General features: G+C 41.8%; 1 protein-coding gene across 1 annotated transcript in view; it reads left to right on the top strand.

The window, feature by feature from the left end:
- The window catches only part of DPM1 (dolichyl-phosphate mannosyltransferase subunit 1, catalytic), a 30,485-nt gene extending 14,432 nt beyond the window's left edge, over positions 1-16,053 (top strand). The window contains exons 6-9 of the mRNA XM_033914992.1: positions 1,009-1,104; positions 4,172-4,240; positions 10,448-10,562; positions 15,579-16,053. Of these exons, the coding sequence (XP_033770883.1) occupies positions 1,009-1,104; positions 4,172-4,240; positions 10,448-10,562; positions 15,579-15,683 (385 nt within the window). The 3' untranslated portion in view covers positions 15,684-16,053. The remainder of the gene's footprint in view (positions 1-1,008; positions 1,105-4,171; positions 4,241-10,447; positions 10,563-15,578) is intronic.
- Positions 16,054-16,265: the final 212 nt, after the last annotated feature.

Consider the following 16,265-nt stretch of genomic DNA (forward strand, 5'->3'; position numbering starts at 1 on the left):
TTCAGTACTCTGCAGATTCAGATGAGAGATGGCGCAAATGTGTGGAAAACTGCCCGAAGGTGAAGCATATTGTACTTTGATACCCCTCCACCCCGGCCTTTTTGGCTGGTAAGAGGGTAGCAACTACTCTTTATTATTTAGGAACATTAAGTTTATACTAATGTCTGATTTTGACTAACCTGTGGGTTTTCTTTGAATTATTAAATGGCCTAGTGGTTAAAGCTGCTGCCTCAGCCTTTAGATTGTGGGTTCAATCCCAGGGCCACTCCTTGTGACCTTGAGCAAGTCACTTAACCCCCCCCCCCCCAATTGCCCCAGGAGTACCTGATTTTAAAACTTGCTATACACCGCCTTGGGTGAATCTCTCTTTATAAAGGCAGTTAATAAATCCCAATAAATAAATCCCTGTGAGCATTGCTTCCTGATTTGTGGGCTATTATGAACTAACGCTGGGTTTTACTAAACAGCGCTAGAAGTTTTTACTGCAGGCCAGTGAAATAAATGTGAGCATCGGAGCATTTACCTTGCCGGCCTGCACTAAAAATTTCTAGTGCCATTTAGTGAAAAGAGCCGTAAGTAAAGAGGAGTTATTTCTTATTTATCTGTTTTGTGGGGGCAACTTTTTTTTTTTTTTTTAAGTGTTTTTGTTTACTATGTATAGGACAAATTTCATAAATAAAAAAAAAATTAAACTTACATAACTGGGCCCTTTGGTTTTGAGACCAGATATTTCATCCTACCTGTCTAGGAATCAAAATGTTAATTTTGGAACCTGCTTTTCTTACATCTTGTTTTTCTATTCTTTAGTTGGTGAAGCAAGTTCCTTTACATTTTTTTGACTTGATTTTAATGAACTTCTGGTCATATTTTCCATCTCCTTAGTTCAGATTACCATCTGAAACCATAAACAGTAGCAAGCCTGTGGCAACTGGACAACCCATTCAGTGCACAGTTTTAAAGAAATAGATTTTAGGGTTTCTTTGTAATGAATGGAGACTTTTCCTGTAGGAAGCAAAAGGAAGGCAACTTTGACATCGTCTCTGGAACACGATATAAAGGAAATGGGGGTGTATATGGTTGGGACTTGAAAAGAAAAATAATCAGGTATGCCTATGGATTTTAATTACTTTATGTAGTTAGTTGATAGTCCATCAGGGGGCAGTATTTTTTATTTGTATTGTTCACTATATTCAGAAAATGGAAGGTCTGATAGGGATTGATATTTTTTTATATATTTTTATGTGTGTTTCCATTATTTGAATGTTTATATATTCGATTATGTAGTTCAACATTGTAAGTGCATTGTATGGTCCTTTGGGGACCAAGAAACCTGAAAGGGGGAAATTCTATAACAGCATAATTTAGGCGGAGAGTATGGCACAGTGATTAAAGCTACAGCCTCAGCACCCTAAGGTTTTTGGTTCAAACCCCCACTGCTCCTTGTGACCCTGGGCAAGCCACTTAATCCCCCCATTGCCCCAGGTTACACTAGATAGATTATGAGCCCACCAAGACAGACAGGGAAAAATGCTTGAGTACCTGAATAAATTCATGTAAACTGTTCTGAACTCCCCTGGGAGAATGGTATAGAAAATTGAATAAATAAATAGTGGGAAAAGTTTCAACCTCTGATAACCAGAGCTGGTATTGTGACATCATAATGCTTCATTCCACCAATGCCTAAGAGCCAACCTCATCAGTGATGTCACAATGGCTATTGTCCTATACAATAAAACCTTGGATTGCGAGTAACTTGGTGTGAGTGTTTTGCAAGACAAGCAAAATGTTTTATTAAATTTTAACTTGATAAACGAGCGATGTCTTGTAAAATTTGTTCCGGAGACATGCTTGAAATCCAAAGCACTTGTATATCAAAGCAAATTTCCCCATACGAATAATGGAAACTCAAGACAATTAGTTCCACAACTTAAAAACTTTAATAGAAAATACTGTACTGTAGTAAGTACTTGTATTGCAAGACCTTGCAGCGTTAGAGAGAAGAACCATCGGCTTAGTTGTGATGCGCGTATTCAGTGCATATCTGTATTGCAAGCCTTGCAGCATCTTCGGCTCAGTTGCGATGATGTGCCATGCGTACTTGTAATGCTCGCAAACCAAGGTTTTACTGTACTTGGCTCACTTTTACTACATTTTGATTTCTAGAGTGGCCCAGTGGTTAGTTACAGCCTCAGCACCCTGAGGTTGTGGGTTCAAACCCAGGCTGCTCCTTGTGACCCTGGGCAAGTCACTTAATTCTACAAGATACAGCAATAGGTTGGTATTAAATAACCTTAAATGGAGGAAAAGATCTCAGATAAACCACTAAGGGAACACATAAGTGTTCTCTCCTTAAATCTGTGGCTGTAGGTTTCTTTCATCGATCTAAAAACCTCCAATATATTTTTTAAGTTTTTTTATAATGCATTGTTCCTTTAATTGTTATTAAATTACTATCTCACAAAAGACTAAAAAGTGTATTACTTATCTTTAGCTGAGAACAGGTTAAAGTGCTCGAGTGCTCCAGTCAAAAAGTGCAGATAGCTAGGAAAAAACGGCACATAAGAAATTATTAAAGTGCTCAGTGTACATCTGAATAGCACCATGTAGTTAAAGTGCAAAAAGTACTTATCTGCAAATATTGAAGCAATAAAGTGCGGTAGTTAAAGTGCTATGTGATAGAATAAAGATATTGCACTTAAATTTATTGCACTACCCCGTCTCAGATTCTTAAATCTTTAAGCATAGCTTTCTTAGCTCTCTTTAGCAACAAGCTCTCTTTGCTTTCAACGGGTCCCGTTTCACCCTATCAAGGTGATATCATGAATAGCATGGGTCTATCGCGTTAAAGCACTTTTTTCCTGATGAAAAAGTGAAGTTTTCAGTATAATGTGATCTCTATTAAGTAAAGTGGGGGTTCCCCCCTACACCCCCAGTCGGAGCCCTTTAAAATACTGTTTTTCTTCGGCGCGCTTCCGCCATGCGCTCAGTTGTCTGCGCTGGGTTGTCGTCGCGCGCTTTTGACCTGTCACCCTCGGCACAGGTGTTGGCATCTCTCCTCTCTGCTCTCTCCCCCCCACCCCCGCAATGGAGTGATTTCCAAAACTCAGCAGTTTGTCCAGGTTTTGGAAAGCCCCCGAGCACGGAGCCGCGTGTGGAGGGCCTCTAAGCATGCTCTGATGTCAATGTGATGACGTTGCACGCATCCATTGATGTCCGCGCTTGCTCGGAGGCCCTCTAGACGCAGCCTCATGTTTGGTGTGTCGTGGTGAAAAAAAGTTTGCGAAACACTGACATAGCATAACATAAGTGCCCTGTAAACTTAAGCATTTCAATTAGTGCTTAAGTTGTGATAAATTGTTTTTACACTAACCATCTAATTCTGTAAAAAGCACTGCAACTTGCACATGCAAATTTAGGCATGTACTCAATTTTCATGGCTGGGAGTGTGTAGATCAGGGGTGTCAAAGTCCCTCCTTGAGGGCCGTAATCCAGTCAGGTTTTTAGGATTTCCCCAATGAATATGCATGAGATCTATTAGCATACAATGAAAGCAGTGCATGCAGATAAATCTCATGCATATTCATTTGGGAAATCCTGAAAACCCGACTGGATTGCGGCCCTCGAGGAAGGACTTTGACACCCCTGGTGTAGATGGACTGGAGTGAGCTTTGACAGAGGCTTCAATAGCTGGAACCTAAGAACAGTACTGGGCAGAGCTTTGGATTCTTGCCCAGAAATAGTTAAGAAGAAGAAAAAAAACCAACAAATTTTTAGATTGAATCAGGTTGGGCAGACTAGATGGACCATTTGGGTCTTTATCTGCCATCATCTACTTTAGCACCAATAATTGGAGTTTTAACAAGCAGTTATTGGTTCTAATTAGAATAAATTGCAAGTTAAGCGTGTACATTTTCAATGCAAATCAACGGGGGTGCAGTCATGGGTCATGGTTGGCTCAGGGGCGTTCTTTTAAGTAATACAAACAATTGTAAAATAATGAAATCCTTGCCTAAAGTTAGGCATAGTTCCCAGGCATAAGTGCTATTCTATAAAATGCACCTAACTGCAAACGTGGCTTATAAAACAGTGCCATATTTAGAATTTAGTCTTATGTGGCTATGGCATACAAGAACTAGCAAATATAATGTATGGTTTTTTTTTTCTTTGACAGCCGTGGAGCCAACTTCCTCACTCAGATATTGCTGAGACCAGGTGCATCTGATTTAACAGGAAGCTTCAGGTATGCTTATTGCATCACAAATTGCTAAGCAAACGTGTACTAGGATATGCCTCTTTGAGGTTTCATTCTTTGCATTTAAATATTTTTAATACACAATCTAGATTAGAACAAGACAAAAATGATCAGGAGTTTAAATTCAGTAAAGGTAGCTGATTCATTGGATAATGTGAGAGATAATATTGAGACGAGCAGTCATCGTTATGATCATCTTTTTGGTGTCTTTGGTTAATGTATCTGAAAGGCGTCGCCTTTCGAGAATATATTTTTGGCTTGAGATAACTTGTTTAACCCTTTCAGGACCATAAGGATCGTAGGCCAATTTTTGTGGTTTTGACGACATTTTTATGGTAAAAAGGGCTTGCAGATGCCAAAAAATTGATTTTTTTTTGTGAAATATCATTATTTTTATTTAAAAAATCACACTTCTGGCTTATGGACAGTGTGGCAAGTGAATCTTCTCGTCAATCTGGCAACGACGCTAGTTTGTTTACATAAAGGCAGTATCATATGGAATCCGTACATATCAAATTTAGAACTGTAGACTATCCCAATCAAAATTTATAGGATTTTAAAGTTATGGGACAAATATGTCCCTTGGTCCTGAAAGGGTTAAGGGGAGGAAAATTTTAATTTTTCCAGTTATGAAGCCACATTAGGCTTTTTCATTGCCGGCCGTGGTGGAATTACCCTTATGCTCATAGAATTCCTATGAGCGTTGGAGCTAATACCACCGCGGCCGACGATATAAAAGTGTAACGCAGCTTTGTAAAAGGGGAGGTTAATCGAGTATTGTTCAATTGGGAGCAACATTTTATTTAACATTCCTATATAAATGTTACTCTGTGAAATATATTTTGGAATCCTTCCCACCTACCTACCTTCCTGGCTACTAAGAGGGGGAGGGGTCTCTGGCCCTCTAGGACAGGGGTGTCAAAGTCCCTCCTCGAGGGCTGCAATCCAGTCAGGTGTTCAGGATTTCCCCAGTGAATATGCATGAGATCTAGTTGCATGCACTGCTAATAGATCTCATGCATATTCATTGGGGAAATCCTGAAAACCCGACTGGATTGTGGCCCTTGAGGAGGGACTTTGACACCCCTTCTCTAGGAAGTTCTAGTATGTGAAGGGATATTTTTTGGAAAATATTACTGACACTCATGTGTGTTCTCTTTTTTTTTTTTTTTCTTTGTTTATTGCTCCTAGGGTTTTTTTCGCCTGATGGATTTCTTTTCATTTTTAAATCCTCCATTTGATGTGTATTAGGAACCCCCCCGCCCCTTTTTATTTTAGGACTAGAGTTTGAAACATGCATATTTTTCCCCCTTTCTATGTCATGAATGAAGGAAGTTGTTTTTGTTTTTTTTTAATTTAAACTTTATTGCTTTTCCAAACTTTGACAGTGCATTATAAATAATATAACATTAAAAGATTGCATAAAATGCACCATAATACACAAATAAACAGAAAACATCCATTTCCCCACCCGCCTCCCAATTATAAATACATTAAATCATATAATTTTTTACAATACTATACTTAAATATTTAACTCCTCAAAATATCCTCCCTTCCCCTCCCCCCACCCTGGATGTGTAAAGAATCTTAAAAAAAAGAAAAGAAAAATTACCATTATTTTGTGTTAACAAATACAGTCAATGGGCTCCATACTTTATTAAATGCCTTACTAAAACCTAAACATTCCGCATTCATTCTTTCACATTTATATGTGTTACATACATTTGTCCACCAGAATGTGTAATTAAGTCTGTCATGACATTTTCCAGTTTCTCATGATCATTTGGACGGCTATTGATGTCAAGATTAATAAAAGATGACTTTTGTATTTATCTAATACAGGCTTTACCTGTAACAACGTAAAAATTATGACTTCATACGATAAAGGAATAGATGATTCTAATATGAGATTAATTTGTCTCCAAATTGATCTCCAGAAATTAAGTATCATTGGGCAAAAATACAACAGATGGTCTAACGTCCCTATATTAATATGACAATGCCAGCTTCTATTAGATTTTGAATTATCAAGTTTTTGTAATCGAACTGGGGTCCAAAAAATCCTATGTAACAAAAATAACCATGTTTGTCTCATAGATGCTGACGCTGTACATTTCAGTCTTCAAGACCAAATTCGTGGCCATTGAGATGCAGAAATAAATTGTTTTATCTCGATACTCCAAATGTCTCTAAGGCTATTTTTTGTTTTTTTATTCCGAAATTCCGAAATTAATTTGTACCACTGGGCGGCCTGGTGTCCTACTAAATCTGTCTGGTAGCAAAGGATCTGCAAGATATAATAAGTTTTTAAATTTTTCCATTCAAGGAACCCACTCTGAATAGCCTGCTTCAACTGCAACCACCTATAATTTTTATTTTTGAGATTTGCTTGATTTATCATTTTGAAATTTGATTTTAAACCATTTGAAAAAAATGTACACCCCTCCCCCCCCCTTTTTTACTAAGCCATGGTACAGGTTTCTACTGCAGCCCAGAGTGCTAAATGCTCCGACACTGCTCCAACACTCGTAGAATTCATATGAGTATCGGAGCAGTATTGGCGCATTTATCACTCCAGGCTGTGGAAAAAGTCTCTTCTGCAGCTTAGTAACAAGGAGGGTTAATGTAGTTAAGGATAGGAAAAACAAACAAACCTCAAACTGAACTAGTTTGGTAGTGAATGAAATTTGGTCAAGTGTATGAAGATGCTAATTTTAGCTTTCTTTTAGGGCCGGGATGGGCAACTCCGGTCCTCGAGGGCCTGAATCCAGTCGGGTTTTCAGGATTTCCCCAATGAATATGCATTGAAAGCAGTGCATGCAAATTGATCTCATGCATATTCGTTGGGGAAATCCTGAATACCCTACTGGATTCTGGCCCTCGAGGACCAGAGTTGCTCACCCATGTTTTAGGATGTACTTTTTTATTGGGGGCGGGTACCTTGCACACTACAATAAAGGTACTTTTTTGTCTTGAATATATGTAAAAATTAAATAAATGAAATTCCCTCTCTTCCTACATGCTCCTACTGGGCATTTGGTTTAGCTTGTTCAAGTAGTCTGAAATTGCCAGTCTATCGCCAAGTCTCTTTAACCCCCCTTGAAAATTATTCATTCTTGCTAGATTTATCAACTCGCCTTTCATTCCCTGTTTGGTTAGTGCTAGAGAAGAGTTGAAAAAGGAGCCTTTATGCATCTGTTTTATGGAACCTTCTGAAATTTGTTTCACCAGTGAAATTCCTCCATCCATGAAACACCTCAGAAAATGCTGGTGCTTAGAATGTTCAGGGCCCATTTACAAAAATATTTGCAGCATGATCCCTTACAAGTAGTAAATTTTTGTACACATGAAAGTTTATAAAATTATATGCTAATGAACTGCTGCAAGGTAATTTCAAACAGAGCAGGTTTTTAATTCTGTGTAAACTGCACGTGATATCTTCAAGGACAGTTTTATAAAAACAAACATTCGTTTTTGGCAGCCCCCAAGCAAATGTTTTCACAAGTTTGCTATAGAGGCTCATTTGTTTACGTATTAATCTTTTGGTACATGGTTGAGTATGACCAGCTGCCTAGCTCTGACATCAGGGACACAGGGCTCCTTTTGCTAAGCTGCGATTGTGGTTTTAGCGCGCACGCTAGACCTTAACGCCAGCATTGAGCTGGTGTTAGTTCTAGCCACGTAGCACAGGTTTAGCGCGCGCTAAAATCCTGCGTGCGCTAAAAACGTTATCTCAGCTTAGTAAAAGGAGCCCATAGTCAACGAACAAATGCAAGTGTCATGCACAGACTTTGTGGATGTATAAGGTGGGATGTCAGCACGTTGCCAATATAGCAACCGTGGCTGTCATGGGGAAAAGTGTGATTTATCAGACATTGAAAAAGGCTTGATCATTGGCTACTGGGCCATGGGGTGGCAGCATTTCAGAAACGGCAGAGTTTGAACTGTTCACGTGCTGCTGTGGTTAAAGTGTACCTTGAGTGGACGAATAGAACCTTTTCAACAACCTGACATGGTAGCTGTAGGGCAGCATGAGCCATCAATGAAAGAGGTGAATGTCGGCTGCGCAGGTTGGTATGGGATGATCGGCACACTACCGTGGAGCAACTCGCCATCCAAACAAACCAGGGGGCTTCCAGATGTGTGTCCAAAATAACTGTGCATCAAACCCTGTTGCAAATGGGGCTCTGGAGCAGACAGCTGATGACTGCACCCATGCTCATGAGGGTTCATCGCAAGAAAAGGCTGCAGTTGGCACAGGAGTATCCACGTTGGACTTGAACTGACTGGCAGAGGGTTGCCTTCTCCGAGTTGCATTTTGAGCTCCATCGAACAAATGGACGTTGGCGTGTCAGGCGTGAAACCACTGAGAACAAACACCCTGCAACCATTGTTGGACGTACACAAGCTGGTGACGGCAGCAATATGGTCTAGGTCCCTTGATACCTGTGGTAGGCACTCCTAACCAATATGGGTATCTCTCCATCCTTGCCGATCCAGTATACCCATACATATTGACTGTCTTTCCTGTGGCCGATGGAATCTTTCAACAGGACAATGCGATATGTCATATCACCAGAATTGGTGGTTCACACAGCATGAACATAAGAACATAAGCAATGCCTCCGCTGGATCAGACCTGAGGTCCATCGTGCCCAGCAGCCCGCTCATGCGGTGGCCCAACTGGTTCAGGACCTGTGTAGTAATCCTCTATCTATATCCTTCTATCCCCTTTTTCAGCAGGAAATTGTCTAATCCTTTCTTAAACCCCGGTACCGTACTCTGTCCTATTACATCTTCTGGAAGTGCATTCCAGGTGTCCACTACACGTTGGGTAAAGAAGAACTTCCTAGCATTTGTTTTGAATCTGTCCCCTTTCAATTTTTCTGAATGCCCTCTTGTACTTTTATTATTTGAAAGTTTGAAGAATCTGTCCCTCTCTACTCTCTCTATGCCATTCATGATTTTATAAGTCTCTATCATATCCCCTCTAAGTCTCCTCTTCTCTAGGGAAAAGAGACCCAGTTTCTCCAATCTCTCAGGGTATGAAAGGTTTTCCATCCCTTTAATCAGACGTGTCTGAACTCCTCTGAACTCTCTCGAGTAACGCCATGTCCTTCTTAAGGTACGGCGACCAATATTGGACGCAGTACTCCAAATGTGGACGCACCATCGCCCGATACAACAGCAGGATGACTTCTTTCGTCCTGGTTGTAATACCCTTCTTGATTATACCTAGCATTCTATTCGCCCTCTTAGCATCCGCTGCGCACTGTGCCGTCGCCTTCATTGTCATGTCCACCATTACCCCCAAGTCCCTTTCTTGGGTACTCATTCAATAACATCCCTCCCATCATGTAATTGAACCTCGGGTTTCTGCTTCCTACATGCAGTACTTTACACTTCTCAACGTTGAACTTCATCTGCCATCTCGTCGCCCATTCCCCTAGTTTGTCCAAATCCCTTTGCAATTCTTCGCAGTCCTCCTTTGTCCGAGCTCCATTAAATAGTTTAGTGTCATCTGCAAATTTTATTCTCACACTTCGTTCCTGTTTCTAGATCATTTATAAATATATTAAATAGCATCAGCCCGAGCACCGAGCCCTGCGGAACGACCAAGACTTTCAGCTACTTCTCTGGCCTCCGAATTCCCCAGACCTTAACCCAATCGAGTACATTTGGGAACACCTCGATCGACATGTTCAATGACTGGATCCACCACCCTGCACCCGACAGCAACTGTCGGATACCTCTGACAACCACCCAGCATCTTATTGAGTCAGTTCTAAGGTGTATGGCTGCCATCCGTGCTGCCAGAGGTAGCTTTTCTGGATATTAGCAGGTGGTCATATGACTCGACCGTGTATAACGGACCATTTTACTGCAGAAAATACTGTGACTAGTTATTTTCCCTGATTTCAAATTCACATTTTTAATTTAGAATAAGTAGAAAATCAAACTTCTTGAAACTTGAAAAGATTCTAGAAATGAGCACAGGAAAAATTACAAATACTAAAATGCAAAAAACCTAAATTACTGTAAAGCAGAGTGACTTGATAATAGAAGCATTGAAAGTGCCTTAATTCTCCTTACTCTGGTAATTATTTGTGGATAGATAGCTGATTCACTGCCAGGCTATTTTGTTTTCATTTACAGAGCCATAGTTTTATGGGCTTATTTCACTTGTTTGCAGATTGTATAAGAAGGACGTTTTGCAGAAACTAGTGGAAAAATGTGTTTCTAAAGGTTACGTATTCCAAATGGAGATGATCGTACGCGCCAGGCAGCTGAATTATTCCATAGGAGAGGTATGGATAAAATGTCTGGATAAAATGTCAGCTGTACAAACCAAAGAGGTAGGGATGCTCACCCATTGTCTATGCTGGATCCTTTTTTGGTGTTGAAATGTCAGCTGTGGCATGGCAGTTTTGCTGACATACAGGACGTAAAACACCATTTTGATATCTCTTCATTGGCTGCCAGTACACTTCCCCCTCCGTATTCGCGGGGGTTAGGAGCGCAGCCGGCCCGCAAATAATATTTGGGCCAGTTCTGCCCCTAACCTCCGCTTCCCCTGGCTATTTTAAGCCCTGAAAGCCCCCCCTTAAACCATACCTGGTGGTCTAGCGGGTTTTCAGGCAGGAGCGATCGTCCCATGCTCCTGCACCGTGCAGGTCACTCACAGGAAATGGCTGCCTTGAGCTCCCGTAATCTCTTGAGCCATTTCCTGTGAGAAATCTGCACGGGGCAGGAGCGTGGGAAGATCGCTCCTGCCCCGAAAACCCGCTAGACTACCAGATAAGACTTAAGGGGGGGCTTTGAGGGCTTAAAATAGCCCAAAAAATTAAAATGCATTTTTTGGTTTAAAACTGCAAAGAAGCAAATCCGTAGATACAGAATTCGCGAATACAGAGGGGGAAGTGTAGAATACTGTATAAGATATAAGGTACATTTTTTTGGTATTCAAGGCCTTAGTTGGTAGGATGTCTTCAGTACTGGCAGCTTCTTTACATTTGCAATCAGCCTGTTAGAACTTTGTAGTCATCAAGCCCTAATATTCTTGATGTTCCCTCATTTCATGCAGTTTATTTGGAAGAATTGAGATATTCTGGGTTTTGCATAAGAGGTCCTTGGTGGTGGAATTCACTCCCCGAGCAGTTGAGAGGCATGCAGAATTTAAAAAATGTTAGAGTTTTTATTGAAAACACTTTTGTTTAAAGTGGCATTTAAAGTTTATGACATAAAAAATGCTAATTCTATATGTATGTGTGTGTTTTTAATGGAAATATGTATGTTATGTGGTCCTCCTAGAAATGATTGATAGAGCGGAATATAAATTAAATAAATAAAATAAACCAATGAGAAATGACGTACTATAGCCACTGGCATTTCATTAGGGGGTCTTTTACTAAGCTGCACTAAGTAACTAATGCGGTGTTATCATAATGGTGGAGAGTAGCACAGGCTCATGCAGAAACAAGGGACTTTATGGTTTTGGTTTTTAAAAAAAAAAAAAACCCCACTGTGTTGGCTGCCTAACATGGGAATGGGCTAGGTCTGAGTGTGATGGGGAGGGGAGAGGTGCAGCTGGATGATGACAACTAGCGCAAAAGTCTTTTCTATGTGCTAGCTGTCCGACTGCCAATAGTACAGCCAAATATACCACCACCTGCTTTTAAAAAAGGTTTGGATAAGTTCCTGGAGGAAAAGTCCATAGTCTACTATTGAGACAGTAATGGGGTGACCACTGCCTGCCCTGGAATGGTAGCATGAAATGTTGCTACTATTTGGGTTTTTGCCAGGTAGTTGTGACCTGGATTAGCCACCGTGAGGACGGGATACAGGGCTAGATGGACCATTGGTCCGACCCAGTAAGGCTATTCTTATGTTCACCTCAAGAGGACGCAGTAATTGCAGCCTGCTGTCAGAGAAGGTATGGCAGTACTGGTTCCCAATTTCTTCCTTTTCCCTCTCCAGCAACAAACATGTCTCTCTCTCCTCCCCCCCCCCCCAATCTGAATCCCCATCTTCCTACCCTTTTCCGGGGCTTACCCAAGGGTCAGAATTGGTGGTGCATTGAGACCAGGCAGAAGTGGTCCTCCTCTGGTGCCGCCAAGATCGGCCATTGTCTTATAGTACTGCCAGTAGGTCATTAGCACTATTTTGGGATCTGGTTTCAACCTGGATGGCAGTGAAAGAGGATCAGTGCTCCCCGGCTCCATTTCACACCAATTCTAGCCCCCAGAGAGGATTTGTTGGGGGGGAGGTGACAGGTTTGCTTTTTCACGGGGAGCAGGGCTATTAGTTCATTGAGGGTTAGGGTGGGGTCATATGGAGAAGTGGGGAAATAGGAGACTAGAATGTGAATCAGGAACCAGTGGCGCCATCCCAGCTGTCATTGTCCAATTAGCAATAGGATAGGGTTACATGGCAAGGCCAGTAGCACATAGACGTTGTGATATCAGCCGTACCATGTAAAGCGGTGTCCCTGCATGAACTGTCTGCTCTGTGTGGTAAATAGAGGGCATGCTGCACTTAATCCTCCACTGCATCAGATAGGGAAAATGCTTGAGTACCTGTACGTAATCTGCTTTGGCAAAAAATCTCAAGTACAAAAGAATCTTCCAGTCCATGTTCACCTTCCTCGGAGTCAAAATCTGGAATGATCTCGCAGAGACTTTATCCTATTCCGAAAGAAACTGAAAACTTCACCCTTCGACAATTTAATTCTTCTAAGATCTTCATAAGCACCTGACCTTTGCTTAATTTGTCTAAATTTTTATGTTTCCTGTCCCCTTTCCGCTCCTTCCCCCCACCCTCTCCCTTTCCTTAAGTCGTCTAGAGCCTGTTTAGGTGTGCGCGACACACAAATATTAGATTAGGTTAGAATATTGTATAACTGCACAAAGGCGGTATACAAGTCCCTATCCATAACACTTAACATTTTGATTTTAACCATGCAATAAGTGCAAAGATTACTTCACTTTAGTAAACGAGCCACTTAGGGCCAGATTCTCAAATTGGCACCTAAAAAGACAGGTGCCTAAAGTTAGGCGCTCGTTGCACGTCAGCCACACCTAGTTGCTCATTACGTAATCGTGCTGAACGGTACCTAACTTAAAATTTGGATGGATGGATCATGCCGCCGAGTCGGCCACTGTCTCACGGCAACACGGACAGTGAGGAATTCACCCTATGATGTTTCACGGCAGGGTACAGGAGTGGTTTTGCCATTGCCCTCTCCCACACAGCTCCACTATGTTGCTGCTGCCTAACACAGGGACCTTCGGCCTACAGTACCTGGTATTCCCCCAGTAGTATGAGCGGGCCTACCCGGGGCAACCAGGCCGTAAGCATAACTTTAAAACTTAGGCTCCTGTAATGTAGGCCAGGGTTTTAAGGTTGAAATCTGTTTTTATTAAGCAACAAACCATAACAAATGCAAACAGCAGACAAAAATATTTAGCAGTTTGACCCCAACTAAAGAAAACAGGGCTCCCCACCCCCCAAGAGGACCGGACTGGCGCCTAAGTACTTTAGAGCAGTGGTTCCCAACCTTGTCCTGGAGGTTTTCCGGATAGTCCTAATGAATATACATGGAGCAGATTTGCATGCCTGGCACCTCCATTATATGCAGATCTCTCTCATGCATATTTATTAGGGCTATCCAGAAAACCTGTTTGGCCTGGTAGTCCTCCAGGACCAGGGTTGGGAACCACTGCTTTAGAGAATTGGGCCTAGCGGCACCTGTCTTTCTCCACCCCTAAACATGCCTACTTTGGAGTTGGACACCAGTAGGTACCATGCAATAAGCACCTATCTTTTGTAGAATCATGCCTATCTCCCAATTAAATTTCATTTATTTTCAATTATGAGAGCTCATTATTGAAGCCAATTTACTAATTAAGTTTGGTGCCTAAAATTAGGCGCCTATTTATTTAGGCCCCTTTTATAGAATTTCCCCCTTAGTGTTAACTGCACAGGGTAGTCCTTCTAAAAATGCAGAGAATGCCTATTTATTTATTTTTATTTATGCTTATTCCTAGGATAAGCAGCATAAAATCTGTTTTACTACTTGGGATCTAGCTAGGTACTTGGGACCTGTGTTGGCCACTGTTGGAAACAGGTCTGTCCCAGCATGGCAATTCTTATGTTCTTTTGTGAGCCATTGTGACATCACTGATGAGGTTGGCTGTTAGGCATCAGTGGAATGAGGCATTATGACATCACAATCTCAGTTCTGGAATGTTGCTACTCTTTGGGTTTCCACCAGGTACTTGGGACCTGGGTTGGCCACTGTTGGAAACAGGATACAGTGGTACCTCGGTTTACGAGTGCACCGGTTTGCGAGTGTTTTGCAAGACGAGCAAAACATTCGCAAACTTGGTGCCTCGTAAACCGAGCTTGCCTCGCTGTATGAGCGCCCCCCCCCCCGCGATCCGGCACCCCCCTCCCCGCCGCCATCGGGCACCCCCCCCCCCGCCGCAACCTGATATCCCCCAACCCACCCGAACTCTCTTCTTACTTCCAGTGTAGCCTCCGCATCGGCTGATGCAGAGGCTACACTGGAAGTAAGAAGAGGGGTTGGGGGATCTCAGGTCGCGGCGGGGGGGTGCCCGATGGCGGCGGGGGGGTGCCGGATCACGGGGGGGAGGGTGCCGGTTCGCGAGGGGGGCCTTCGGGGGGAGCAATGCCAGTTCTCGTGGGGGGGAAGCAGCGCTGCTGGCCTCGGGGGGGGGGGGGGGAAGGTGGGGGATGGGAACATATCAAAGCAAGTTTCCCTTACTTCCTATGGGGAAACTTGCTTTGATATACGAGCATTTTGGATTACGAGCATGCTCCTGGAACGGATTATGCTCATAATCCAAGGTACCACTGTACTGGACTTGATGGACTTTCGGTCTGTCCCAGAATGGCAATTCTTATGTTCTTAGATATTTGTATACCGCCTATCATGTTATCTAAGTGGTTTGCAATCAAGTACTCAGTCATTTGTCCCTATCTGTCCTGATGGGTTCACGACTTATCTAACATACCGGGGGCAATGGAGGATTGAGTGACTTGTCCAGGGTCACAAAGAGCGGTGCGGGATTTGAACCTACAACCTCAGGGTGCTGAGGCTATAGCTCTAACCACTAGGCCACTCCTTCCTTCTTCCTAATATGTATCTAGTTTTTGCAATTAATGAACATTAGCTATAACATTTTACTCACCTTAGGAAATAGGAGCCCGTTACGGGCTATTAAATCTTTTCTTAATTATTACCAATGTATTGTTACAATGTTAGAACTATGAGAAATTGGTTATTTTTTTTTTCTTCGCAGGTTCCTATATCCTTTGTTGATCGTGTCTATGGAGAATCCAAATTGGGAGGAAGTGAAATCATTTCTTTTGCTAAAGGACTGCTGACCTTGTTTGCCACTACATGATCCGTTTTAGTCCTCAATAAATCTGAAGGACTAACTTTGGGACCAAGAAATTGCTATCTCAGTTTTTTTTTGTACAATTTACATTTCTTCAAAAGATATTCTAAATGATTTTTTTTTTTTTTTTAAATCTTAGATTAAAAAAAAAAAAAACAACAACCCAGGGATCCCCTTACATGCAACCCTGATTGTGTTCACATATTGCATAGGTCCTTTAAGGGAGGGGTGGGCAAAAGCCTCAATATCACATCAGATGCAAATTGATTCTTCCCATGACATTTTTGGAGTGGCATTGCTTTGTCATTTATGATAACTGAACTTCTTTTCTATGAAATTTGGAGATATGTAAATAAACAGAATTTAGAAAAAAAAACAGTGCCTAAGAGTATTTTTGTATGGAGAAGAGATAAATATCTTTGGACAAGGCTCAGATTCTCTCTGAAGATCAATGCAGCAAGTGGCCACTGCTGCCCATAGATTGCAGGTAAATAATGTTGCCTTGAGCAATATGAGAAAATGCCAGGGCTGGAATATTTTAATATATTTGTGTAGGGAGGTCTTAGAAACTCCATGGTGATTTCCATT

This window comes from Geotrypetes seraphini, chromosome 11 (genome assembly GCF_902459505.1).
Source record: "Geotrypetes seraphini chromosome 11, aGeoSer1.1, whole genome shotgun sequence".
Classification (NCBI taxonomy): domain Eukaryota; kingdom Metazoa; phylum Chordata; class Amphibia; order Gymnophiona; family Dermophiidae; genus Geotrypetes; species Geotrypetes seraphini.